General features: G+C 38.0%; 1 protein-coding gene across 4 annotated transcripts; it reads right to left on the bottom strand.

Moving 5' to 3' along the window:
• Nucleotides 1-1141: 1141 nt before the first annotated feature.
• LOC131336178 (suppressor of RPS4-RLD 1) lies at nucleotides 1142-26965 on the bottom strand. 4 transcript variants are annotated; one of them, XR_009202757.1, is made up of 25 exons: nucleotides 26634-26965; nucleotides 26428-26537; nucleotides 23806-24662; nucleotides 21853-21897; nucleotides 21524-21625; nucleotides 21340-21420; nucleotides 18940-19006; nucleotides 18323-18423; nucleotides 18105-18212; nucleotides 16199-16269; nucleotides 15241-15297; nucleotides 14224-14332; nucleotides 14042-14122; nucleotides 12431-12517; nucleotides 10617-10823; nucleotides 7582-7916; nucleotides 6914-7000; nucleotides 6744-6843; nucleotides 4663-4754; nucleotides 4496-4534; nucleotides 4285-4375; nucleotides 2369-2466; nucleotides 1973-2279; nucleotides 1654-1723; nucleotides 1142-1446 (listed from the first exon to the last, which is right to left on the bottom strand). XR_009202757.1 is itself a non-coding variant. In XM_058371916.1 (24 exons), exons 1-23 carry the CDS (start codon nucleotides 26753-26755, stop codon nucleotides 1991-1993), a joined length of 3336 nt encoding a protein of 1111 aa, XP_058227899.1. In that variant the 5' UTR covers nucleotides 26756-26965; the 3' UTR covers nucleotides 1142-1723; nucleotides 1973-1990. The 4 variants fall into 4 exon arrangements, 3 of the variants coding, with proteins under 3 accessions (XP_058227899.1, XP_058227898.1, XP_058227897.1); XM_058371916.1 differs by having other exon boundaries at nucleotides 1142-1723; XM_058371915.1 differs by lacking the exon at nucleotides 1654-1723.
• Nucleotides 26966-27080: the final 115 nt, after the last annotated feature.

The following is a 27080-nucleotide window of genomic DNA, read 5'->3' as shown; positions in this document are numbered from 1 at the left end:
GGCTTCAGCATACCTTTAGAAATATACGTCAGGATAGCGAGTGTTCTAGATGCCAGATGCATGTAAAGGATATGCACCATTTATTCATTGATTGGTGCTTTGATTTGAGACTTTTGGACTAACTTCACAGTTTCAGCTTCAGGGGACACTAAACAATTACAGGACGCCAGAACCAATGATTAGAGGGAAGCCTTGGAATGTTTTTTTATGTGTTGTTCTTCTATGATAGTTACGGTTGAGTAGAAACAAAAGTAAAGTGTTTGACAATCTGAATAGCGCTAAGCACAAAACTGAGACTTAACCAACAAAAACCGAACAAAACCTCGCATATTTACATGTTGGTTGCAAATTTCTAGGTAGATGCAAGTTGAGGTTGAACACTGATGACAGTTTGCAAGGTAACCTTGGGTTGGCTGGTCTTGGATTTGTCTTTAGGGACGAGAGGGCTGCTGGATGTTCTAACTTCTTAGAAGGTTGGCTAATGTCATGACCTGGAATGCCAAACTTAGGGGCATATTTCCTGGTCTGCAAATTGAAGAGTGAACTTGATCAAAGGGTGGAGCTCCTTCAAATTCCCCCTCATAAGGTGCTAGAGGACGAATGTAAAGAAAGCATGGCAAGAAGGAATTGGACTGTTGGCTATATTCCACGGGAGGGAAAGATGGGCCTCTAGCAGGATACACTTGTGGAAATTGAGTTAATTTGTCTTAAGGAAGTTAGAGAGCTTCTTTGAGCTGAATTTCACCAAAATTTGTAATCGTTGACTTTAGTTTATCTTACTTCTACCCTGTAATTCCAAAAAGAAAAAGAAATGATGCGTTGTTTTCTTTGTCATCTTATTTGGTTTCGATAATGAATGCAAAACGAGGTGGTTTTGGCGTGGCACAAGTTACTGTACACAAAAAATAAGAAGAAGAATGAAGCATATAAAACAAAAATTTATGTTGTTCACTTTGACCGGTTAAATGTAATGTTATAGATTTATCCACGCGCAAAGCACGTGCAACTTTACTAGTATCAAGAAAAGGAACAAACACTTTCTACTCAGAAAGTTTAAGTATACTAGCCAAAAGACAGTTGGACCCTCATAAAACAAACTTGTCTCCGAAATGGCCAGTCAAATGAAGTCACACAATTTGAATTCGACCACATACCGAAGAAAATGGGTAAAAAACATATAAATAACATGATGTGTACATAATAACTAAGAAATTGTATTCTAAGACAATTATTGGAGGAAAAAGGGATGAATGAAAAATAAATCCACTGCAGTTTCCTCCTGAGAACAATATACAACAAGCATACATGTAATACATAAACAAGCTGCTGAGAATATGGACAAATCTCTCCTAATTTTACCTCGATCTCTTTACTGCTCCAAGACGGGTTAACCAGATCAGGGAGAATCATCGGTTAGAATGTGTTGCTCATTACTGCTCATCTGTGCTGCACAAAATCAAATTATGTGAAAAAAATTGACAAATTTTCCAACACAGGTTTTCATAATTCATGAAAGTACAATAAAATTATCCCATGAAGTTTCGGTTTTGCGTGGCACACAGAATGAGTTCATCATCATTCTTCAGATTGAATAGCATTTGAAAGTTGAAACGAGTAATCCCAAGGTCAAGGCTTCAAGAGCAGGCAGGAAACCTTATTGTAATTTCAGCTTTCTGAAATGATACAACCGTGTGTGGATATGGGTGTCTTTAAACAAGTGTTCCTACATAAAACCAATACCTATATTTAAATTCTTAGCAGAAGACGTTGCCCATATGCCTCCAACCGCACGCAAAATAAGGAAATCATATTTGCCGTGCTATTATTTTTTGTTTTACAGTTTCCTTTAAATCAAAATCTAGTTAAACGAACTGCAGGGTTTTCAAATTTCCACCAAAAAATAATAACCTTTCATTTTTCATTGCACATTCAGATGGCCCTTATGCATGACCTAATGATGCAGCTCCCTCACCTTGTGTATGAAAAATGCTCAGTCAGTGTAGGAGCTGAGGGCAGCCACAACAGATCCAATTGTTTCAAAAGTTGATGCAACGTCTGGATAATCTTTCCAGGACGTAGTGACCTTCAGAGATGGATACAGCCAACTTTTTACCGAATCAACAAAGGAGTTTGGATCTAAGTTGAGAATAGCTTCCCAATCCACCTGCAAACCCTCGGGGATGCTCCCAGTGAACTCCATATTAGCAGCAAGAAGCAATCCAAGCAAAACTACAAACCCCACAGCAGCAGAGCCTCTGGAAAGCGGCATAAAATTGTACCTGAAAAAAGGATTAAGTTCATCTATGCAAAGAACCAAATTATTTCGTCAAGAGAGAAAATTTCATGGAATGAAAATAGGATTGTTTACCAGTAATATGTCATCCTCAAGATTGAATCTCTCACATTTTCAAGCATGCTGAAGTCAGTGGACCCATATGTCTCACCACAATAAGCATTGCACAGAGCCTGCATTTCGACACAATTGGGTACATTCAAAAGCAAGGTTGGATTTAGACCATGCAACCTTCAAAAAACTGGCGAAGGCAGTTCTTGGACGTAAATAATAATAGAATAATCTCTGCTAACTTCGTATTATCGAAAAGCAAATAAAAAAAAGAGAGGAAAATAGTAGAAACAAGACTATGGCCTCTCACCCTTTTGAGATTTGTTGGCATTGCAGAGGAGTGTCTAATCTAAAAGTCAAAATAAAACAAAATAAACTTTAACCATCACATTTATGATAACTGATGTCATAAAGTTACTCTTTTCCACAGTCATATACCTAGTTGGGAGTATACCAAGGGTAAACCCACTCTTCATCAATTTGTGGATCTATCAGAGCTTATTCTCATCGAACTGTGTACAGGACCTTTTTGGTTAGTGGCATCTTTTGGTATATGGGTTGCATCCGCTTGATGGTTCTTATCCTATATGAATTCTATTACCTTCTGGGGAAAAGAGAAGATCAAATAATGTTCTGTTGCTAATTGGATATCACTTATGATATCCTATAAGAGAAGGATACATTATTAGGTCAGCAATTTCATCAAGAAAAAGGAAAATAAATCCGAAATCCAACAAGGTACACAGAGAGAGAGAGAGAGAGAGAGAGAGAGAGAGAGCAGGACTCCTTCCTCATTAGAAGTTTCACTAAGAATGAGGAAGTTGTTTTCCAATATTTTCCTACTTCTTTGGAAACCTATTTCCTAACATTGTTGAGCTTTAAAGAGAAATATTGAATCGAAATTTCCAATTTCCTCATATTCCCCTTGTTCACAGAGGAGGAGGGAAAAATAAAATCATAACACAGATCAAGTACAATAGAAGGCACAGTGGTCCATTGGTGTTTAGCTGCCTTGCACTAGGCAAAAATGTAAATCAAGTCTTGAAGTCTTGCATGAACAAAAAGTATCACAGCCTACAGACGGCTTGACGGCTCCTTCACACAAAATTGCCAAGGAAGTGGGAGGAGGGCACGTTGTGTTGCGTATTGATCAGTAGTATGTGCTGCATTAAGTATCCATGGATGTCAAGTCACCTTTTTGCCCCAATACAAAATCAAGTCCTAGGCCATAAAGACATTAAGGGGGAATATTATTTCAGGATGACAGCAAACACTGGTGAATTTCCACCTTTTTCCGAGTGCGAGCATACACTGGTGTTGCAATTATAATGTAGGAGACAAAGGCGCAGACTGCTCAAGGAGGCTAAACTTAATCATTTTTTATTTTCTTTTTGTGGATAAGTGAAGAAGGCTAAAATTCCATACCTCGGGAGAGTTATGAAGACTAATGAAAGACTACACTATTTGACCAAAACTGCAAAACACCTCAAGATACATGATCTTTATGAAGCCTTAGGTGATCTACTTGACATGACAAATCAAGCTTGACTAGCTCCGCAAACATGTAACGTGAGTAAACCACCCCAAGGAAAAGATATGGTCAAAACCTAAAACACAATTTTTATCTGACGTATGTTATTGCTAGTACGCTGATATGGTGTATCAAGCTTGACTAGTTACAGCAAAAATATAACACGAGTAAACCACCCCTAAAGCAAAACCATGGTCTGAACTTAAATCGCAATTTATATCTCACTTATGTTTCTTGCCAGTACGTTAATATGGTCTCAAGCGCATAAAATATTTCCAGGCAAGGCAGAAAAAAACAATCCTAAAGTGGAGAACAATTGTACAGCTTAAATTTCATTCATATCAAGTAAATTGACAAAAAGGAAGAGCCATTAGATTAAGTTTGAGTATGCAGTCAGCCAGTCACATACCTCCCATGCCACAGTCATTTCAGCTTCAAACTCTTCCCATCTGGAAGGTGTACAAGGTGTTCTAATGGCGAAGTCAAATCCATGTTCTCCCCTAGAAGAATCATACGATGAATTCAAAACTACCAATTAGATAAATGATCTCAATCAACATAGAGGGCAGAAAAAAAAGAACTTTTTTGAAACCTAGGCCAAAATGAAGTTGAGAAATTACATCTTCACAAGAGTGATCCTGGTTCCTTCAAGACGTCTCCTAAATCAAGGCAAACAATAAAAAGATCATTCAGTTAACGATCAGAGGATTGATAAAACAACTCTCAAGCACTGCAAACATGCTAGTATAAGCAATGACAGAATTGCAAACTCTGTAGGCATGATTACCCCTCAACCGCTGTACTGCTGCACCAAGTAGCCAACCAGAAGTCCTGACCTACCACTCTGTAAAGATCAGAGCAGGATTCTGCATTCATAATCTGCAGGTTGTACACGTGTTATCACAGCTAAATGCATTCTAGAAGAGGAAAACAAACTACAGCAATCAGAGGGTGTTTGTAACAGAAGAAAAAGAGTTCAAGAACTGTCCTGACTACTTTAATACTAGAGAGTGCATTTTGAAAACTACACGCTACAAGCAAAAAAATATCATAGGCAGTAAATACAAGAAGAAGAAAAAACTCTTTTGATTGCACTTTGCTTGCTTGCATGCTCAAAAAACAAACTATTACTTTGCTACCTTTCTCTGGGTTCCTAGGTAACTGGTCCTACTCCCCAAGAAGAGTCATCAAGAGTAAGGGATACTTATACAGGAATCCTGCTGATTGCATCAACTTTAGCAAGACGCTAATGTTCCCATATCTGGTCCATAAACATTACTTATTAGTACCACACCCTTACTGCTGCACCACGAATTTCTTCGCCAACCTAAGCTTTATTTTACAAACCTCCAAAGCCCTTGACCAAATAAGCTCTCAAGTCATCCCAAACAAGGTTTCCAAAATGAATACATGTCGTGAATCCGTTTTATCATTTTATGAACATATCGAGATACGCATCTGTGTTGTAAGATGTATCAACAAGAGAACAAATAAGTTGAAAAATAGTAATACCCAATATAGAATATGAAACGCATTGCATATATTAAAAAGAAATGTTAATGTTACATAACTTGCATCTTCAAAAATAACATTTTCTAATAAGAAAAAGTATGGCATATCGTATAATCAAACAGGCGTGTACGCAAGAATATTCAATTAAACATAAGCTACGTCCAGAGATACGTATCGGTTTTACTTCTAATATGTGCTGAATTGTAAGATACCGTACATTATGTGTCACAAGATCTATTTTAACATAAGATATGTTTAGTCTCTATGTATTGGTTTTACTTGTGAACGTACTGAATTGTATGATCGTGGATTGTAAGATTTTGACAACATTGATCCCCACAACAAGCCTGATTTCGAGACCACTGCCACCTTCCCTAGATTAAGATTGGAGTTCCACTCGACATACTGATACTTAGAAAGTGTGAAACATTTGATACTTACTCTACATACAACGAGTCGAGAATAACTTAATGCTATTGTTCAATTGATCCTCTTCCTTTCCTTATTATGCAGGAACCTCCTATGTGGGTGGCGAATCCACCTCGGAACCTCATTCCCACGCTCCTTCCTAGGAACCTCGCTCCCATTGAGAAAGGAACCCACTCCCAACTAGGATAGAACCTCTTAGGCATATAAATCCCAAAAAAAAAAAAAAAAAGACGCCAAGCAAGAGAAAAGACAAAGTAATGATAATATTATAATAAAATTAACTTAAATTTGCTCAATTACTTAATATAACCATAATATTACTAAGTCGCTAAGACAATCTTTGCAATTGACATGAATGACGCATAATAATATTTATTTGCATTACATACTGTCATGTATTATTCCTAAACGCTCCCCATCCCGAAAGAGGAGCTCCTATAATCCTCCGCCACCGATCCCGCCCCCGCCCCCGCTTTGTGCAACTAAGATATGGAGAACTGTTGGAATCACATATTAAAATTATAAATATTTTTATGTTTTGCAATTTAAGTGGTAGAATAATATTTTCTTTTTGACATTTAACTATACTAAAATACATAAAAATATTTATAACTTTAATAATTTTTCCTAAACAATCCCGATGGCGCTCCCACACTTCTATGATCATCCCGGCCCCCGCCCTGCTCCCGCTTCGTGCAACTAAGGGATAAAGAAATGTTAATATAGTCCAAGAGAGTTTGAATTAAAAGATGACATTTCACTAATACTTAATTGCTGCGAAGCAAGATAGTAATTCTTAGGGTAGAAAGAAGCCTATTAGCACTCTCATTCCACCTGCTGTAAAGTTGGGAAGATGGAAAACAGTCAAGAGATAAGAGCAATGATCTCTGCAGTGCAAAAGACGCTAACGAAAATGATATAACTCACCTCTTGCAGTTTTCCATCCTTAGATAGATCAATGAAAGTATCTCCCTTGCTGTAGACATGCATTTTTTCCCTAATTACAGCCTTTGCAACATCTAAGGTTCTGCAGCATGACAATTAATAAGCTATCCCTTAACCTCAGCTTTAGAACACAACATATGTATGTTTCTCACCTTTCATAATTTGGAAAGTAGCGAACAACTTTCGCTTGCCCAAGAATAAGGGGCGTGTGAGACCCAAATCCTGAATTGAACTCCTCACTAAGTAGAAGAAAAGCCCGCATCCACATCAACAATCAACATATCAGTAAAATAGAAGTATTCAAACCAAGGATACAATCCTCATAATGAATAAAACAGCTTTCCAAAAAACAAAAATCAACCTCCAGATAAATATAGCTCCAAGAATGCCAAGAGTTTTCACACATTATCAGAAAATAGAAAACCGAAAAGACACAGGATGCTGATACAGCCAGGGAAATTTTAGTTTTTGCTATATTGATGTATCATTCATAATCGAGTCTTGCCTTCACCATACGGACACCTTAAAAAGTACTCTTATATTTTGGTCCAGGTTCAACCATTCAATATGGGATATTAATTTATCAATCTGGCCAACTTGAAGAAAAATAAGCAACCAACTATTTTTCTTCATTTGCAAAATTCGCAACGCAAACATTATTTTGCAATTAACCATAGATCCTTTAAAGCCAAAAGTTCCTTGAATTCTGGTCTACGAAATTAAAGGCGTGCCATGCTTGTATCCCAACCAACCTTTTAAGGATATGATTTTTTGCTACCATGCCGTGGGGAAATTATAGATCCATGCATGAAGAAATTACCTTAACTTGTTCACCCAGAGAACTGGGTCACAAGGTTCCGAGATCTGTCTCCATCTTACAGCCATTGAATAAACATCATGCCATGATATTGTAGCACGGCCCGAAGATCTATCCAAGGTAATTCCATACGAAGTTGATGTTTCGGAGGAACTGCTAGTACTACAACCAGCACCACCTCTGTTCTGGCTAGGAATACTGATTTTTTCCTTTCTTCGGGCTTTCTTTCCATATTTTGATGTGATTTTATTAGAATGTTTCCACTCTCCTTGCAAAGAACGCCATGCCTTTGACACCTTTTGTGCAATCTCAATAGCAGCTAAGCCAGCCATACGATGCTGGTAGACATAAAATAAAATTTATAATCAATAAATGCGATACTCAAAGTAACACTCAATAATCCAAAATGAAAAATTAATACACTGCCACATCAGTATCAATTTAGGTCAATAATATTATAGAAAAGTCCTACCTTTTGTTCCAATGCAGAAGACCATTTCAAAAAAAGTACCTACTTTTTGTTCTAACGCAGAAGACCATTTCAAATAGAGATGGTGCATCCTTGACATGTCGAAAACATCCTTCCATATAAAGTTCAAAAGAAGACAAAATTCCGACTACAATGGCAAACAAAGCTTAATTGAAAAAAACAATTAATGAAAAATTACAGACCTTTATGCCTTTGAATTCGAAGTTCTTACTGCCTCATCGTTGAAATAGGGGCATTCATGAAAAGAGAAAACGGGAGAGAAAATGCTAAGGTTTGTTGGATTAGCAAAATGAGGTCAGCAACCCCCACTAAAAAAATACGAGGAAGGTTCAGACCCATGTATGCCAATTGCCAATACAGTTCCCCCAGGTGGAGGAGTCAAAACTATTTTTTTGGGTCACAATTCCAGTATGAGTATAAGAGTTGTGTTGAGTGGTCTCCACAAATAAAATAGGGTAACCAAATCGACATGACACAAATGAGCTCAACCAAGGCATGAGATCTTTTAGCGGCTTACAAGACCAAATCCCGCAAGAACACCCACCATGTTGGGCGCTAGTGGAATAATTGGAGAATTGGGTAGTGACACATTGTGTGTTGGGATAACCAATTCGGTGGTACATATAAAAATGACACGACATGAATGGCAACTGACAAGTACCTTAGCAACAAGGACCTTGCATCAGCTTTTTGGAACCAAACACACAAACCTTCAGGCTTCAGCATGTTTGAGCAATATCCTGGGTGGATTTGATATTCTGATTTTCCATTCACTGATGGGACTAGTGTAATACTTGGCTTTGTAAGGACAGATGGTGAAAATTATGTGAGGAAGCTCTATCGGATTCTGGAAAGTAAACCATGTCTTCATGGTGGTAATCATAATCAACCTAGATTTCAGTTATTAAAGTTGATTTCATTGGTGACGACCACGTGGTTAGAAATATTCATTTCAAGTAGTTGATGCTGAGAAGAGCAGCGTACAAAGTGATAAAAGCAATGCAAACTCGAGGAAGAGTTTTTTTAAGAGAGAGGGTATCTGATGTAGGACAAGATTCGAAGAATTAGCGTTGGGAAGTTCTAGAATGTCTCCTTTAAAATACTACAGTCAAAAGATTTATAATAATATTCACAGTTACATCCCCTCTCTCAAATAATAAGGTAAGCTCATTGGATCCTCCTCATACTTTCTCTTTGCCTGTCTTGTCATTTTCCTGCTGCCGTTGGGTGGTTCTGCGCCAAGTGCAACCAATTTTCAAGCCAACAACTGACTTAGCAACTGGTCTTCTCCGAAAGGTAAAGAGTTAATATCCGACTTAAGTCTTCCTAACTCTAGGAGCAGCGGGTATTCCCCAGTTGAGAGCTTTCGCCCTTCCAACTCTTCTCTAGCTGGCTGGTGAAGCATGAATGAAGCATATGACCCAGAATTTGCATCTTGCCTATACAAATATGAGGTGAGAGAAAATTGTGGGAAGAAGATATCTATGGGTATTGGCAACTAACAGTTGAGTACAGATACGTATAAGGAGGATTGTAATCTTGTGGGAAAATATAGCTCTTTTATGAATTTTCCAATCAAAACAACTGAGGTTTTAGTATTCCTTGTGTTCAAGATGTTTACCTATTTCATTTGGATCAAGAATTTTTATGATAGAATGAGATCGAACGAGCTCATCTACTTGTATGATAAACTCATTCTTTCCGCAACTACACTACGTCATATTGTAAGAAGAACAAAAACACAGAAACCTTTTCACTAGACCGAATGTCACAGAGCATAGATCTATTATTGTAGCGCAAGAAAATCATGTTGGAGTAGGTTGTGGAGGGTAGGGATGTTGCTAGAGGAGAATAGGAATGTTGGTGATTGATATTATTTTGATAACCGACGGAAGGTCAATATGTCTGTGGATAATTGCCACATAGTGCATATAAAGTCTCATCATACTTTACTACTGTTTCTTTTCCACTCAATTTGTCTTTACTATAACAAGGACCCAAGTGTTTACGATCTTTAAACAATTCCCCCACGTAGAGAGAGTTTTCAAAATTCACGAGTCCTCCCAAATTACTTTTGTGACAGTGAAACCCACACCCATTTTTACTTCTACCAGTGTCCCCACTCCCCATATACTAACTTTTGGAGACTTGGGGGATCAGACAAAGACGAACACGAGTTAAAAACCCTTGCACCAGAGTAGATGTGAGATAGACTAACTCAAATGAATATAACATCTTACTAGATCCTTACTGCACAAAATATGGCCTTTTACCTTCCCCTTTGATTAACGAATTTGTATAAGCCTCAATTAGGTCCGAAAATGAGCGATGGGATCACTAGTTGGAAACCCATCACTTCCATAAGGTAAAGTGTCAACTAACTTTAAAACTACGAGAAGGAATTTTTGATAAGACAATTCTAGTTATCAATGAAGTCCAAAAGGAAGGACCACAGTCCATAATCGAAGGCAAAAAGGCAGGAAAGGGAAAACAATAAGAACCAACAGTTATAGACAAAACATAATTCTTCATTTTCAACATAGATCACCTGACGCTTATTGGGCAAGAAGCCAGGGCAATTATATTGAATATTCTTGCCGATAGAGTCTGCAGCCTGTATGAGAGCAGTCTTCTGCTTTGTGACAGCAACATCTTGCTTTCTCAGCTTATGTTTCCTCAGAGATTCGCGTAAGGGTGGTTGCCTGTAAACCTTCTCACACACATCTTTGGGGTGCAGCCTTTTGCACCAATACTCCTGAATAAAAACATTAAACAGATGCCATAAGGGAACAATTCCAGAACTTTTCTTGTGTCTTTTCCTTTTACCAAAACTTATAAAGCACAAGGAACGTTGTTTTTTTCCCTTCCCAAAGCATTGTGAATCCTGAAAAATCCATCATACGAGATCTTGTACTAATAGAAAGGTTAGATACTCCAAATAAAAAATCTCAACCAAAGCACATTGAAGCAACACTGATAAAATAACCCACAGCAATTCAATTCTCCAAGCCCCATACCTAATAACACGAGGTACAGATCAAGGTACTAAGACATGGGACAAGTATGATTTAAATTTCAAGCAGAATCACTTCAGATAGTGGGGATATATGTTTTGTTTGGAATGATGTAACCGGTTATTTTAGGTCAGTTAATATTCAGACCTACAGATCCTTTGAGCATGTTAAGAGTTTTTAGGACAGACGCTGGCGTTGGTAAATGGTCTAATTTTTGGGTCAAATTAGTGGAATTGGGATTATCTGTGCAATATAAGCTCTTCAATAGGCTTAATAGTACAAGCTTCAAAGTATTAAATTTGAACTCCTGGTCCTAGAGTGCTTAGGTTGCATCATGAACACCTAGGTATAAAGCTAACAAAATCGGAAAAAATAACTGTATTAAATATAGAGATTACATAAGTCATCATAAGCTGCAGGCCACTCAAACTCACATTCTGCACCAGGAAACATAAGATCTTGTTCGGTTAAGGGTTTTGGATTTTGGATTCTAATCATTATCCTATTTCTCTCTCAACTCATTACCCCTATCTCAAATCATTACTCTCATTTTTCTCTCTATCTCTCTCCAATCATTACCCCTATTTCCAATCATTACTTTATTTCTCTATACACTCATTACCTACAAATCCAAATCCAAAATCCCAAAACGAACGGGGTCAAAAAGTTGAGACTGATCAGACAACTAAACGCTCATGCAAGATCCATTCAGCTACGTGTAACTTTTTATATCTTACAGTGCATAAATATACATTGACCCATTTTTTAACTCATGGATCCATCTCCAGTCTAGCAGAACTAGAAGTCTAAATCTATCAAAACCTAAAACCTAAGTAGAATATAACAGGATGGTAACCTTAAACTGACAAATAATTGAACTCAGATGAAACCCAAACTTAGTAATACTCTTTCAATTAAGACTCAAAAGCCAAGACCGCCACGCCAAGTTCATTCAGGAGAGGATAAACAGCTTACAAATACTCTTTCAAGTAAATGAAAGTGCTACTTCAGAATCTGAAATAAACCATTGGAGAATGAAGTCATGCATGAGGAAGCCCAATCTTAGAAAGCGAAGCAAAAGCCAAAAAGATTCTTTATAGAACCCCTTGAGGGTGAGCACTCTATGAAGAAATTCCTTTAGGGTTGAACATCCATTGGAATTGTTTGGGGGTTAAACATCCTTGAGAATTCCAATGGAAATCAGGATTCCAAATTTGACAATTGCAGCACACTTCAGAGAAGAAAGGAATGACCTCTGCTCTGAACTGAAGCATGAAGTAGCTAGAGGAAAAAGACAGAAAAAGAAAAGACAAATAAGGCACATACAGAAATCTTCATCTTCTATTACCTTAAAGAGGGGATCAATATCTGCATCGATGTCAAACCAACTGAACTCGCTAGTGATCTTTGAAGCAGTATAGAGAGCAATTTCTTTCTGCACGAGTAGTCCACAGAATTCTTAATTGTAACAACAAAAATAATGATAATTAAAAGTCATTGTAAACCATATAGAAAATGCTACACGTAGAAATTTTATAATTACATGCAAGAAACCTATAATTCATCCATGTAAATAGTATAGCTTATGAAATCATTACTTGGCAAATATAAATCTGTGTCACATTTCTATAGCAAGCTATGTGCATATGTAAACATTCATGACACAAATGACTATTTGAAAAAAAAACATTCATGACACAAATGATAAAGACGTGTAGAAAACTCCATGCTTTACAGTGCGCCCCTATATATGTCCAATTATGGATGATGGTGGTTGGGTGGCGAGCATGAAAGGTTGAGCCAAACCAATAAAAGTGATTGAGGTGAGACTTAAGCACAGAGAGAGAGAGAGAGAGAGATACTAACTCCTGAAGCTGTGTAGTGTAAAAATACATCTGCAGTGAAGTGCTCAACCAAAGAGGGAATCACCCTTGTGAACACTGGTGGACGAAGTGGAAGCAATAATCTCAGCTTTAGTAGAGCAAGTAGTGGGGAGAACCAATGGAGGTGTGGAGAGGGAGAACAGAACCTCTAGGCAGGAGAATGATGATTAGCCATGAAGGAGAAGTTTGATCGAGACCTAAATATGTACTTTATGTATTACTGTATGTAGTAGTACTGTCTTCAGAAAAATTATGTACCAAGGGCAAGAACCTGGACCAGCCGAGCAGATCATCTGGTTGAACCTGTCCAGCCCGGCCAGTTTTAAAACATTGGTTTCAGGAACTATCTCATAGCCACACGCTTTAATTTGCAAAAGGAGAAACCAAATATGATTGCAGAAGATCGGAGAAAGAGTTGAGGGAGAAAGAACCCAGCACACATGCAAGAGAAGAAGGAAAGATTAGTAGGGGAGATGAAAATGATCAAAATTGCACTTCTTTCCTGCTTCATTGTTTTTAATCCAACGAAGGATTGTCCATGTAACAGTGAAGAGTAAAACTGCTTCAAAGTAAATTGTATCTTTATTCATTTCATGTACTTACACTATCACAATATCACTATGAGAGGCACGTGTAAAGGCCATAATTTCATTGAAATTACCATACAGTTAAGTCATCATCATCATGAGGAAGAAACAACGGGATGAGAGATCTATATAGGTTCTGTACACATATCCCCATCATAATGGTAATATTTCAAGATAATTGAGACTGCAGAAATGCTAAAATGATAAGGCGAAGTGGACCAAAGGTTTCAGATGGATACCGGTTCAATAAGTAAATTATCAGCCAAACTTGGAAACCAAAGTAGAGGACAACTTTTACCATTGAATATCATAGTCATGGTTTCATGCACAATAAGGCACATTAAAGTAGTTTGGTTTGGCACTATATTCACAACCATGCAATGGATAAAAGAAAACTTAAGTTTTATATATATAAATATATGTATGTATGTATGGATGGATGTATGTATGCACATATATATATGTAGATATGTATACTATTAATCAAACCTGATAGAAGGCCAGGCATTGAAGAACAAATTTTTCCATTGAATCTAGTTCCAAATCCAAAGCGGCATCATAATCTTTTACCTTCATCATGAAACAAAATGTCAGTCCACCAAAGCAAAGACGAATGAAACATGATGATCAGTATTTCCAATAGGAAAACAGAGAAAAACATCCCCCAGTACCGCTTCTTTATATTCTCCAATAGCATGGTGGCACGAGGCTCTTAAATATAAACATTCGATGTTTGAGCTCTCCAGACTCAACCCAAGTGATAAATCCTTGATAGCATTCCTTCACAAGTCAAGTGAGACAGTTAGACCATAGAAAAAGACCCCTATTGGAAGAGAAAGAACATAATGCTAACAGAATCAAGCATTCTGCACAACTAACTACAGAGATGGATAGTGGAATGGGAACTGTATGCAGATAGAAACTGAAAAAGGTGTACATAGAGTAAGCACTCTGTCAGGGTTTCAAAATGATGCAAGATCTTTAGACCTGGCATTAACGATCCATGCGGTTGAAACCTTAGCACGGGCAGAAAAAGGAAAATCTCTAAGATCCAAAGGGAAGGACAAGGTCTCCTAGATAAAGGAAAGTGCCTTCATGTGATGTTCGGTTGAGTAGTAAAGAAGAAGGAGATTGGGAGTTTCTTAGTTACAGAAAGTTGAAGGGCTGGGTTTGATGGGTTTTACACGAGGGGAGATAACTGATAAAGGAAAAAAGATGAGGGAGTCTTCGTGTATTTTTCTCAAACTCTAATCCATTTATGAGATTATTGTCCGGTCCAGGTGTCTATTATCACTATGAAACGTAGAAATATACTCGGGGCCCATTGCTGGTCAGTGGTAAAACATCTACCAAGCATGAACTGTGATTTTCTAGTCTCAGGCCAGCAGCTTTGTGCAAATTACACGAGAAGTTAGTTTGATCCAATTAGCCCCTCCAAGCGCCCAAATGGAATGTGTTCAAACATGAGACTAAAAAAGATATGATTGTGGCACAAGGTTAAACAGAAAAGAAGAAAAAAAAAAACTGGATACCACCTAATAGGAAAAAAAAGCACCAACTAATGGGACTTGTGTGGACGGTGAAATAACATCACGAAGACTATTCACTGAGTCAGTAGTCGCATTAGAATTACACTTGGACATATCCAAAGGAGAGAAAGAGGAAACATAAGTTGGTGGACAAGTTACCTGTGCTCTCCCAGCCCATGGAGTACAAGTCCACGCAAGTAATATGCTTTAGCAAACCTGTGAAGAAACATATTACGATTCTGCAGTACTTCAATATAGTGTAACCCGAAGAACAATCACAGAAGGGAGCAAGCACCAAAAGATCAGTGTGGACCATAAGATGGAAACATTGCAGACCTACATCATCACAGTTTTCTCCCCAAGCATAAAATGTGCTAGCCAAATGATTTTGTCATGCTATGTTTAAAAAAATTGATATTTTATGGACAGGAGGAGATTTAGTCCGGTGGAGAGAAGCAGAGGCTCAGCTTCTGCGCCATTGGATTTCTAAGAAACTATAGGGGAAGTCATAGAAGAGGGTGGAAGGAGTTTAACCAACCTGTTACGCTACAGCTTCTATGTACGCCATTATTAGAAGTGGCAAGGATATTATGAAGAGGTGACAGGTCTGGATGTAACAGGTTGCATTGGATTCCAATAATTCTGGGAGGATGATGGTTGGAAAATCGTTGGTTGGGATTTTTTGGACTTTACTAGGGAACAGTATCCGAAGCAGGAATAGACGCAAACATAATAGAGAAGGCTACTTGATTGCAGAGTTGGCTGGCTAGCTTGATCGGCATGATAAGGACGGAGCACGAAGAGTATGATGTTACAGAGATGCTTTCATACCTTGAAACAACATTACATGGACTTTTTCTCATCAGAAAAGACAAGGATCAAGGTATGGGGTATGTATCGAACCCTAGTATAGTGGTACCCAATAAAGACAATTGGATCCAACAAGTTTCTAAAACATTGAAGAAGAAATAACAAATATCTAATCTTAAAAATTTTGAGACAATGACATAGATTGGTAATTGAAATCGATTTCCCCCTAAATCACAATTTAGTTTTAAGTAGGCTCCTAGTCGTAACTAATAACACCAGGTATCTGAATGAGTTAATACATATCTACCTTCCATCAACTTGCAGAACCTGCTGAAGGCATTCGAGAGCCTTTTCTGAATTTGCTAAATCTTGGTGGAACTGCCAACAAAACCAAAATTTAAAAACAGCTGTTTGATAACTGTGCCACAAAACCTTAAGTTGTTAGAGATTCAGCCCAACAATGTATATCAAGCAATTCAATCATTCGACACCCTCCTCCACGTGCAACCCCATCTTGGACATGGAGATGCACACGTCCATATACATAAGACAGAGTAAATGCCTACAGAGAAGAATGCAAGAAAACCAATGCAAACAGAGAGATGATCCAGGACATCTTAAATACAAAGCTCCCATACAATACCATGCTAAGTCACTAATTTCACCATAAGCTTAAGCTGGTAGGAAAAGTGGTCCAACAATGTGTATCAAGCTAACCAACAGCAACACTATTTGTGAAGTTACTCGCCATATAACATAATTAAGTGAACTGTTTTAACATCCACACAAATGATGCTGTTGATGAAGATGGAACGGTAAAAAATAACTGGACCCTACCAAGCCAATAAAAGAATCAGTTACCCCTTAGGAAGTACTCTTAACATTCAGTATGGGTCCAAAAATCAGCCATGCCAACATGCTTTCTTACTTGAACTAAAGAAGCATAGTGAAAGGTAAAAGTCCAAATCAATCCAAAGACCACTGTGCAGTCCATATGTTCAGTCTCATAAGTATATTTATAAGGCACAACTAATTCATCATAGATATTCAACGGTTAAATGAGTTTTACAACAGGCCCTTTGATGAAATTGCTGTGGAGTGGTTACACAAATCTCAATAGGCTTTGCAAACCAAAACCAAAGGCTATAGGTAGCACGAGCATCAAGAAATCTTTCTGGTCCAAAAAAAAGTGTCCATGTGGTAGACGAGGGTATTTTGGTAATTTCAGAAAATCCATTTCTTGGCAGCAGTGGTCATTCAAGGGTCATCATGAATTTAGTAGTTGCATGAATATGCATTTAGATACATTAAACACATGTTATCTAGACTTTTGGAAAGTAGAATAGCCTTTTACAGGGCTTATAAATATCAATGTAATGTAATCATTCATTTTATGAGTGGAGCTGATTATTGAATTTGGTTGTAGACAAAGTAGAGGCTGAGGTCATCGTGATTGGGGTCGCAATCCTTGCAGAAATCGCCTAACCCTTGCGAGGGTGAAGTACTCTTTTCTCTCTCTTCTTCCTTTCATTCTTTCCTTTCTTCTTCTTTGTGCACTTACCCTAAGTACTATTCTTGTTTCCCTACCCAAAACCACCACAATTCATACGGTAGGCGGCAATGTTGAAGTGTCCTAAAACCGTCCTACGTCACCCTAACTTTCTAGCACAACTACATCATCAAACCAGAAGAATCACAACTGCTGAAGATGTGGCCTAATCCTCCGACAACATAGATGCACATATATCGTGTAAAAGTAGCTAAATAGCTGTACTATGATGTCGTCACCACTCACCAGAAATCTGACATCCATTTTTACTACCAACGCTATAGCCATTATTTTTCTTTTTTGGCACAACAATAATGTATCATTCCACTGTATAGCACGAAATATGTTACCACAACAGAGCAATGCATGTAATACAAACAGCTACAATATTCTGTCCCCATATGTACAACATAATTCTATATCACTAACAGTCAGCATCAGAAAGCCAAATGAAATGGAAAAGTACGTGTGAGACAGGCCAAGGAAGAAGACTCAAATAGTGTTTGGGGTTTTTCATTTATGTTGCTCCGTTAGCAGCAAATCAAGTGTATTCTCTACTTCCCTTTTTCAGTAGACTACATTGCTAGTTGCCCTAGGCTTCACAACTTAAACAATGTATGTGGTGTTTAAGAGGTGAATTATGCGGTTTATTTATTGAAAATACCTGTGTTAAGTGAGCCCATGCCTCAAGGAAATTTGGATCAAGTTTAATTGATTGCATGTGTGCCTCCTCAGCCCTTCTATATTCACCAATTGAAGATAATGCTGATCCCTGTAAAAACCAGAATTTGCTTCATCAGTATCATAAATATATAGATATTAACCCGTCAAAGCACATGAAGTGGACCCTCGATTGTAAAGTTTTTAAAATCACGAACTCACCAAATATGTGTAAGCTGATTTGTTGTCCTCATCAAGCTGTACACAAGCAGATAAGTCTTCAATAGCAGCATTAAAATCCTTAAACTTGAAATTAACAATCCCTGCAATAATTCCAAAACTTATGTTACTTACGTACATGGAATTCTCCATACCACCTTCTGCTGTATATCATGGAACGCCCATAAGCTTCTTGTATGTTATGCACAAGCATTGTCATCCTTTTACCGTTATGTAAGTTTATAGTTAGTAACCATTAGTAATTTACAATATTAAATGGCAACGGTCAGATGCAGCATTAATAATGATTTCAAGGTCATCATCATACACTAAATTTTATGAAAAACATAAAAGCTAGATAACTGTTTTTTTATCAACTACAACCAAACTTATGATCTTTCATTCTTATCTATTCATGCTCCTGATAAACACACCACCTGCATCTGTATCTAGAATGACTGTGCCAGAAAAACTAAGAGAAGACGTACACGATCAATCTATAGCAAAAACAAGAAATAACCAAGCCAATCCCCAGTTCAAATATAGAAGGGGATTGCATCCGCTTATACAAGAGGTGAAAGGATTCCTGAAAAGTGGAAGAGCTGAGTTCAGCAAGTTACCCCTTTCGTGTAATATGTCTGCTGAATTTGGCTCAAACTCCAACGCCTTAGTCAAGTCTGAAATGGCCTGGTGACAAAAAGGTAATTAAACATACCAAACGATCGCATATAAATTATGTGCAAGAACAAGCACTTAAACTGTCTTCAATGGCACTCAATCTATGGACCAGGTCAATGCAGTCAAAGCTACATTAAAATTACAAAAACCCATCAATCATGTCACTTGTGTTTTTGGAGACGGCCAGATTTTATATAATTGCTTTACATACTATATTCCCAAGTTCAAGGAATACAATTTTCCGACCTCTTCTAGGGGGACTTCATGAAGACCATTGACAGGTGGAACAAGTCGATTGGAGAGGATGATTGTCCTAGTTTAATTGGAAGGATGAAGTAAGGTCCGTGAAATATAATCTTCCTTCAGAGTTTAGCAACTCTTGGGACATAGAACTCATCAGAATAGGGTAGAAAGCAAACAAAGAAGCAGATGACTTAATCAGAATAGGGGTTACAATTCTACAGCATCTGTACTCATATTTACCTTATTGAAGGAGGATTTTCTGGTTGATGTAGTTCTCTTTCTATCTATATTCTGCTTTTGTTTGTAAATGATTTGTCATCTTTTATTCGTGTCTTTCCCTTCTTGTAAGTACTCAAAAAGAAACAAAATGACCTTTGACACTCAAGATCACCATAACCTGCATTCAGCTCTAGTTACTTAACCTCACAGTACTAAATACTGGTTGTCAGGTATCATATCGTACTATAAATAATGTGATTTTGGACCCCCGATCTCGAAAGTTTACCTATGTATCAGCCGATACTGTCGGTTTTTTATTTTGGGCAATACATGGCCATAACAGTGATACCACACACATTTATCCATTGTTAGAAACCTTGCTGACCCCTTTATTTCAATTCTTCAAAAACGTTATAAACCCAAACATCTTCATGAGCTCATCTACCATCTCAGAATATGACTGTACAATCATCCAACATCCTAATGTCAAATTACCTCGTAACAATCACCTCCAATATTTACCACCAGACTCAGATATTGACAAAAAGAATTGACTGCCTCCCTCATCTCATAACATTGACAACTGCTTGAAGTGGTAATATACAGACAACATAAATCTACTCCACATCACCACCGAATCAATCGTAAGTATCCCAAGCACTGTGGAGAGAACTACTGTACATTTCCTACATGAATTAATGGAGAATCTATGTGTGAGCTCTGAAACAACTACCGAAATAGCGGGAAAAAGGAAGTATAAAAGTCAATGTCCTAAACAACATGCTAGCTTGTGATCTCATTCATGTGATTAATACTAGCTGGGTAAATGCAGTCTGCAGAGAGACAAAAGTCGAAACCAGAGAATGAAGAGAATTTCAAGTATAGACGACAAAATAGATCTGTAAAAAAATACAGGGAAGAAACCTCACTTTTTTTTTTTGAATGGCGAAAAAGGATTTTATTAATCTTTGGAAACAAATTACAAAGATTAAAGGGACGCAAAGCATAAGGCATCAAATCAGAGCAAGAGCATACCCACAAAAAGGCGCCCCTCACACTGATAATCAATTGCCGCCAGGGCCCCAAAAGGGAAAGAAAACCAAACCACAGTAGCCCAATATAGACAACGTAAATACTAACCACGCCTCATCTAGAAATGCTCTTTAAAAGGATGTCCCAAATCTTGGTTATCCAGGATTCGTTCTAAGTTGGCCACTATATTTTTCCTGGTGCTCCTGTGTTGAGGGGGAGTATTGTGATGGATAGTTCCATATGCATTTTAAATAGGCTGAAGTTGCTTCATCTACTCCCTAAGATGGTGTTTCCTTGTACCCAAATAGATAGTCTATAGCGACATCTGAATTGCTATCTAGATTATTGCTAGAACCAATTGATTTTCGGGGAAGGTTATCGTCATCGTTAGTACAACTTATTGAGTTGAAAAGAATGAAAGAAAAGACAAAAGTTGCAGTTGTATCCAAAGTTCCCTAGCAAGGTGAGGCCCAAAATGGAATTCTGGAAAAGGCAGACCCTGACAAGTGCCATGGTTTGAGCTTGAATAATTGTTCAAACACTAGCACTTGAAAACTTCCTAGATATCTAGACTTGCAATAAAATTCTCAAGTTTTAACTGAAAAGATCAAGTCAGATAATCATAGAGCATTACAGAAGTATTGTAAGTTTCTAACTCCGTCGCATGGGGAGATTCTAGGATTCAAAGCACAGAAGATTGTGAATGTAAACAGATTTTTACTGAAACCACAAACTACAAGATTCTAAAGTTAAAGTATCATTGGAGCTTCAACTGTTTTAAGAATCGATTCAGGAACTTCATGAATATGCAGAGATTTTGGGCAGAGTATAAAATGAGAAGCTCTCACCTGGACAGATTCCCCCAAGGCAGCCCGGGCCTGCCCTCTACGTTTCCATGCCTCACCAGCTGATGGATTCGATTGAATAGCCTAATACAAACAACAATCCTATGTCATCAAACAAGAAAAAAAAAAACCATTGCAACACTGACTTAGCAGCACGCATGCACATTAATTTTGCAGTTTTTAGTACCCTTGTGAAATCAGCAATAGCAGCATCGAGTTCCCTTTGGAACGCATATGCCGTTCCTCTTCCTATCAGTGCCTCAGGATAAGTAGGATCCTCGTTTAGGATCTGTGCATATAATACTAAAGATTATAAAACTCATGATACCAGATGATTAACAGAGTTACCGTTAAGTAGGCCCATAACACCAACAATAAGGAAAATAATAAATGCCACCCGACAAGGGAAAAAAAAAAAAGAATGCAAGGAAAGAAGAACTGCTGCAGAAACATATCTCAAAGAGGTACAGACCATTAAGGCAACAATTTAACAATTTAGGCCAAAAGAAGTCTAACCTGGTCAAAGATGGATATCGCGTGAGCATATCTCCCTTCATTTACCTGCAAATGGACTAGATTATATAACCAAAAAGAGCAAATATGGAGCATCATCATTAATAAATCAATTACTATTTCTATATAAGTAGACTGTGCAACGAAGCGATGTTATTCTGTCTAATACAGAGTACTATAGTGAAACAATCCATTTCTTTTTCAGATTTTGACAGGACAAGTAAATTTCGCTGGACGCTTGTTAAGGAACTACAGTAATGAAGCTTAAATCAGGAAAAAATAAGATTGTCCTCCCAAAGACTTTCTAACAAATAGCAATGATGCATCACATTCACATTCAACTGGAAATTATAAAAACTTCAAAATTATTCACTTTGCATCCAAGTGATATGAAATTATCCCCTTGCCGAAAACCACAGAACACACTCATGCAATTAGTGAAAACGATTTAGTAAGTTAAATATACACACGTGGCCCCTGCCCAGGATGTATGATATACATACTAGCTCTAGCATCCACAAAGAGATGTACCATAGACAGCTCTGTATTTGTATCCAAACTTATCAATCCTCCAGGTAGTGTATCATTTCTTTTAATCAGTAGGTTACTAAGAAACGAGAACACTCGAGCGTAGCTGAAATGAGAATGTTGAGATGGATGTGTAGTAAGACTTTGAAAGAGAGAATTTGAAACCAGAACATTCGCGGAATGATAGGAGTAGCACCACCAGAAGATAAACCAAACCAAACCAAACCGAGCCTTATGTCCCAATCACCAGAAGATAAGATGAGAAAAAATAGATTAAGGTGGTTTGAATATGTTTACGTAGATCGACCGATGAGGTAATTAGGAAGAGTGATATGGTAACAGTTGAAGCTAACACTAAGGGGAGGGGTAGGACAAAATTGACATCGGAGACGGTAGTTCAAAAGGATCTAGGTTATTTGAATATTATGGAGCACAATGCCCTCGATAGAGCTCAATGGAAAAACGGATATATGTAGCCGACCCCAATTGCTTTCACTGGGACTTCAGCCTGTTTGTTTTGTATTGGAAGGTTACCTACCAGTACAGTAATTGCCGGCCTACCTTTTGGACATATCACTGCATGCCATGTTAAATTTGAAATACATATTTTTGCTTGTCAAATTTTCAAATTCTATAATGTATCTTGTTTCCTCCGACCAAAAATGTAGGGTCCATTTTAAGTAGTCAACGAGAAAAAATTGAGCTATCTCCTCATTTGCCCTACGTTCTCATATTCAAATTCAAACACGAAAGTGGGGGGAAAATGAATTCGAGTTTAAAAAGTAATCATAGCATTATCAAAAAGGAGGGTGATTTTGGAAATTCATTTATTTGGAAGAGCAATGATTGCGTTCTCTGAAAAAGTTGGATTCGTAAAAAGGGACCAACATTTTGGGACGGAGGGAGTGATATTATATTGCTTACAGGAAAAATCATTTTAGCAAATTATTGAAGTGAACACAATACTGCAAAAATGATACTCTGTATGCAATAAACAAATCTTCTCCAAAAGGCAGTGGGCCCAACATTACAAGAGAGTGATATGAAAACCTTACTTCTGCAAATATAATGTATTTTGATTACAGTTGGTCTTGTCATTGCATTTCAAAATGGTGACATTATGATATAGATAGTCTCCTTATCTTACTGATTAGTCAACCTACATCTGTGCATAGAACTCTGAGTTAGAACAAAATGTGCATCTCATAGCTAGAGAAACTGACGGAACTCAGAGAATTAGTCCGACATGGATGGAATGACCAGTAACAGACAGGGAAGCAAAACAAGCTGATGTGGAAGTCAATGTGCCTCATTTTTCGATCAAAACAGAATGTATCGTATCAGGCCAATCAGAAAGTACAAAATGAGGTTGATTCCTATAGCAGTAATACTGCAATGTATCACAATACCAAGGAAAGGAGAACATACCTGTGCAATTCCCCTTGATAATCGGAAATCTACGCTTATTGACTTGGCCTTCGAAATCCTAGCAACAGAGAACTTCTTATTCTTCTTGGCTTCATCAACTAAATCATGAGATTTCTCGCTGGGCTTTCTGCGGATCTCAGATATACTACTTGATTTGCTGCTAACGACAGGTGATTTATTGCATGTATCACTTAACTCCTTACATAATTCCGATTCCTCAGCCAATTTGCTAAGAATGCCGTAAGTTTCATTGGGCTGGCTACTATGGGCTCCATTGGGTAGGCCATTACTGGTTCCGTTTCGTTGGTCAGCAAACTTTCCGTTCGTCTTGATTTTATCACTTGATTCATTATGTATGTCACATTTACCATTTGATTGGCTGTGCATCTCAGACATATCATCTGACTTGCTGCACAGTTCAACCGCGCCGCTCAGCTCATTGTTTATATTGCAGGCATCACTTGATTTGTTTGAAATAGCAGGTGCAGCTTCAGATGCAGGCATAGAAGAGTCACATGACTCCATAGCATGGTTCTCAGAAATTTTCCCATTTTCTTTGGCAACAGAGAGAAGCTCAGATGCAGGCACAGAAGCCTCACATGACTCCATAGCATGGTCCTCAGAAATTTTCCCATTTTCTTTGGCAACAGAGAGAAGCTCAGATGCAGGCACAGAAGCCTCACATGACTCCATAGCATGGTCCTCAGAAATTCTCTCATTTTCTTTGGCAACTGAGAGAAGCTCTTCCAGTTCCAGCAATTGCTTCAAATCTGAAGACTGTCCAAGAGCATGTTCATACCCTTGCTCCCAAACCAAGAAAGCATCCTCTTTCCTTCCCAGAGCAGAAAATGCACGACCTAGTGACAGAAGACAAGAATAAGCTCATGAAATCACGCAGGATCCTCAAGTGAGAGATCAATTTGAAATCATAACTTTTCACTACAACAGAAGGATAAAATTCAAAGAGAAAAATAAGAATGATAAAAAAATTAATTTCAAAATAAGAGCATGGTCATCAGATCAATGTTTTCCATTGGGTCAACAGGCCAACCACAGGTGCAGGTGCAGCTCTCAACCTAAATCTGTAAAAGGTAAAAACTTTCCACCTTTAGCAGGCATAGGTACTGGTTTCCATAACCTTTTCTCCAAGTCATTAATTTCAAAACCCGACTTGGAAAGTCCCCAAAAATTGAAAGAGTATCGACCCATGTGATAAGAAAAAATGCATTCTGAAGATAGGTACTCTTTAAACTCTACAGCACACAGTAGGATTCCATGGAATTATGAATCCCACATGAACAATTAGGATGGGAGTTGAAGGTATTGTAGGTTCAACTTGGATGTAACAATACGTGTAAACAAATTGGCGTCTAATTTGATGAAATTGAAACAGCAAGGTAAAGGAAATCCGCCTCAATTAGGATAATGCAAAATCTAGTAAGAAGTATCTCTCTAGCATCTACTCTACTATTTCCCTCTCCTATCCCAACTCAACCCTTAGACAACATTCCCACGAATCTGTGAATTGAATTCCATACAAATTCTGTCCCTGCAAAATTATCAGAAAAATAATTTCATTAACAAGTGTATCTGCTATCATATTACCATATACATTACACCTTTTCATTTTCAGAGTTATGCCAGGAGACTACCAGAAAATCGAGACAGCAAATGCATATGTTGTATTATGCGCGTACAGATGAAGAGTATCCTTAGTATGTATTTTGCTTGTGAAGCTGAAGAGCATCTTTAGTATTTTGATTGCAAAACACATAATCTGAAGCACTGATACTCCAAAAATGGTGGCACATGAGACTACTGGGTAATGGAGGCATCAATTTGCTATTCAGTAATGTTGTTACACAGTAGCCGTAGCCACATCAGTATTCCTGTTTTTTAAAGTTTTCCCATACTAGTAACCGTGCTTCATAGACAATATCTGTGCACAGAGTCTTCAGTCATGCAAATTATACGGCATTCCATAACCAGAAGTAGGGGCAGCTACACGAAAGCCATGATCAGGAATACCAACATATGCCAGTATGTAGGTGAGTTCACGCTATTGTCTAAACAGTATTTTCGGTATTTTAGTCCAAAAATACATACAAATCAAGACAACTCATTTCCTTTAACTTTGTTGTCTAAATGGTATTTTTAGTGGAAACAAGTGGTACTTTGGCGTCTATCCGAAGACAAAAATAAAAAATAGAATACGTCATGAACTAGTAGGCATCAGTTTCTCTGTTGATACTTCAATAGATTGAGTTACTGGATAGTACTAACACCAGCCAAACTGTTTGACATATCCTTCTAGTTGCAAGAACTAAGCTTTATTCCTACAAGGCTAACTTTCACTCACTTTGCGTCCCACACCAACTTCGCACAGTGATAATTCATAAAATGCACCGAACATTAAATTCGAACTCAAATCATGCGATTAAAGGGACAATCATAAGCATGTCAACTACCAAACTTCCATCTAAGTAAAATCCTGCATTCAGAATCAGACATTCGGTTGCGAATTTCAAATTCTGCGTCTTATCCAATTCCAAATTTTCTTTTCCCATTCACGAGAAATTTAAAAGTAAAAGATTTGGATGATCGGAAAAAAAAAAAAACGACCTTTGAGAATGTAAGCTTGAAGCAGCGCGGGGTCGAGCTGGAGGGCCTTATCGCAGTCCTTGATCACGTGCTTGTGGAGCTCCAATTGACTATAGCAAAACGCTCGGTTACTGAAAAACAACAACAACCAATTCCAAATCAATCGATCGGACCAATTCATTTGAAAATCCACAATTGAACGGAAATATCAGAGATTGTGCGCGGACCAGATGTCTTGAATGGCGAAGGACTGGGAGAGAAGGGAATCAAGGACGCGAATGGCCTTGGACCAGTCTCGGGAGCTGCAGAGCTTCGCGAGTTCGATTCTCTCCGCGATTGCCGGCGCCATCCCACAGAGAGAGAGAAACAAGAAGCAACGGATCAGGAGCAGTGATGGCTTCAATCCTCTACTTCTTTGTTCGGATCGAAGGGAAATGATTAAAAAAAGGTCGAGAGAGAGAGAGAGGGAGGGAGGGAGAGAGAGAGAGAGAGAGCGAGAGAGAGAGGAGTGGAGAATCTGGAAATGAGTTCGAAGGAAGCGATGAGGAAAGGGGAGAGAGAGATAGAGCGAGAGCAACGATCGGTGGTTTATAATCGGCTAAATCTCACTTTTATTCCCTCGACTATTCAATTGTGTCTAATTTAGTTCTCGATTCATCGATTAAACCTATTGA

This window comes from Rhododendron vialii, chromosome 8a (assembly GCF_030253575.1).
Source record: "Rhododendron vialii isolate Sample 1 chromosome 8a, ASM3025357v1".
Taxonomy (NCBI): domain Eukaryota; kingdom Viridiplantae; phylum Streptophyta; class Magnoliopsida; order Ericales; family Ericaceae; genus Rhododendron; species Rhododendron vialii.
Note: the sequence above shows the minus strand (reverse complement) of the source record. Positions and strands in the feature narration are given on the sequence as shown.

Coding starts and splice junctions, on each gene's coding strand:
- LOC131336178 (XM_058371916.1), bottom strand. CDS start 26,755: ATGGCGCCGGCAATCGCGGAGAGAATCGAACTCGCGAAGCTCTGCAGC. Junction 19,007..21,339: donor CCTTGGGGGAATCTGTCCAG/GTGAGAGCTTCT, acceptor TTTTGTCACCAG/GCCATTTCAGACTTGACTAA. Junction 10,824..12,430: donor ATATTGATCCCCTCTTTAAG/GTAATAGAAGAT, acceptor GTTTTTATTCAG/GAGTATTGGTGCAAAAGGCT.